Raw genomic sequence first — 1735 nt, 5'->3', positions numbered from 1 at the left:
TGCTTAATGTGTTCCTCTCATTCCATCAACAACAATGAGAATTAATGGACAAACTGCAAACAAAAAACAAGTCTTGAAGTCTGCAGTTACTTTCTACAAAAGTGCTGTAGATAAAGCCTTACAAAGTGAGACGGGAAACCTGGACCTGTTCCTCCGCTTCCTTCTGGGCCTCTCACTGGAGTTCAATCAGAAGCACTTACAAGGTCTACTGACAAAGACAAGAAGCAGCTCACAGAGCCATGAAGAAACAGTCAAGTACATCAAGGAGAAGATCGGGGAAAATCCCTCTCCAGAGAGGAGCATCAATCTGTTCCACTGTCTGAATGAACTGAATGACCATTCTCTAGTGGAGGAGATCCAAAGCTTCCTGCGATCAGGAAGTCTCTCAAAACCCAAACTGTCACCTGCACAGTGGTCAGCTCTGGTCTTTGTGTTGCTGACTTCAGAAAAGGAGCTGGATGTGTTTGACCTGAAGAAATACTCCAGATCAGAGGAAGGTCTTCTGAGGCTGCTGCCAGTGGTCAAAGCCTCCAGAGCTGCACTGTGAGTAAATAAAATGACATATAAGAACTAATCATCAGGAAGCATTATCCAGTTTAGAGAAAATTATGTACATAATCCGTATATAATTTTATGTTGAAAAACATATTGAATAAATGCATTGATGTTTACATTAGTATAAGAAAATGACCGTACAGTTCTAGAAGACAGAAGAAGAATCTATATGTTTGGGAGAATTAACTAAATGCATCTGCCATTTTCCTTCTACACTACTGGTGTTAAATTAACAGTGTGTTTGTGAATTCATGATGATCTCTTTGCAGGCTGTCAGGCTGTGGAGTCACAGAGGAAGGCTGTGCTTCTCTGGTCTCAGCTCTGGAGTCAAACCCCTCACACCTGAGAGAGCTGGACCTGAGTAACAATGACCTGAAGGATTCAGGAGTGAAGCTGCTCTCTGGTGGACTGGGGAATCCCCACTGTAAACTGGAGACTCTGAGGTCAGTATTCCTGTAGTTGGTCAACAAGTGATAACTGTTCACCAGATCCACATGTGTTTACCAGACACACATAGTCCACACAATATGTGTTTGGACAGTGAAGCTTACAGTTTTACATTTGGTATTATGCTCCAGCATTTTGTATTTTAGGTAGAATGTTTCGTATTAGGTGACAGTACAGAATGTCACCTTTTATTTGAGAGGATTCATATATGTTTTACCTTTTAGAAATGAAAGCACTTATTGTATGTACAGTGGCTTGCAAAAGTATTCACCCCCCTTGTAACGGTTCTCTAGCTCTTCCTCCTCCTCGGACGAGGAGAGGCGAGACGGATCAGATGACCAATATGCAGCGTGGTAGTTTGACATTATATTTATTAACAAGACAAAAAACGAACTATACTTGATACTAAACAAAATAACAAAATGAATGTAGACTGACCTGAACGTAAGAACTTACATGTAACGAAGAACGTACGAACAGGGAAAACAGACTACACAAAACGAACGACCGAACAAACAAACAAACCGAAACAGTCCCGTGTGGCGCGACAAACACAGGAGACAACCACCCACAACAATCAATGTGAAAACACCTACCTTAATATGGCTCTCAATCAGAGGAAATGAAAACCACCTGCCTCTAATTGAGAACCATATCAGGTCACCCTTTAACAAACATAGAAACACATAACATAGACTACCCACCCAAACTCACGCCCTGACCGTCAAACACA

At 41.6% G+C, this 1735-nt stretch overlaps 1 protein-coding gene across 1 annotated transcript; it reads left to right on the top strand.

The window, feature by feature from the left end:
- The first annotated feature begins 34 nt into the window (after window positions 1–34).
- On the top strand, window positions 35–1275 carry LOC139026786 (NLR family CARD domain-containing protein 3-like). The gene is made up of 2 exons (XM_070442072.1): window positions 35–543; window positions 825–1275. Exons 1-2 carry the CDS (start codon window positions 35–37, stop codon window positions 1012–1014), a joined length of 699 nt encoding a protein of 232 aa, XP_070298173.1. The 3' UTR covers window positions 1015–1275.
- Window positions 1276–1735: the final 460 nt, after the last annotated feature.

Source organism: Salvelinus sp. IW2-2015, unplaced genomic scaffold (genome assembly GCF_002910315.2).
Source record: "Salvelinus sp. IW2-2015 unplaced genomic scaffold, ASM291031v2 Un_scaffold5810, whole genome shotgun sequence".
Taxonomy (NCBI): domain Eukaryota; kingdom Metazoa; phylum Chordata; class Actinopteri; order Salmoniformes; family Salmonidae; genus Salvelinus; species Salvelinus sp. IW2-2015.
The sequence above is the reverse complement of the archived record's forward strand: the minus strand, read 5'-3'. Positions and strand labels throughout refer to the sequence as shown.

What these genes read in the sequence shown, in the direction of transcription:
- LOC139026786 (XM_070442072.1), top strand. Translation starts at nt 35, where the DNA reads ATGAGAATTAATGGACAAACTGCAAACAAAAAACAAGTCTTGAAGTCT. An exon ending in AAAGCCTCCAGAGCTGCACT is followed by an intron (nt 544 to 824) that starts GTGAGTAAATAA and finishes ATCTCTTTGCAG; the next exon opens with GCTGTCAGGCTGTGGAGTCA.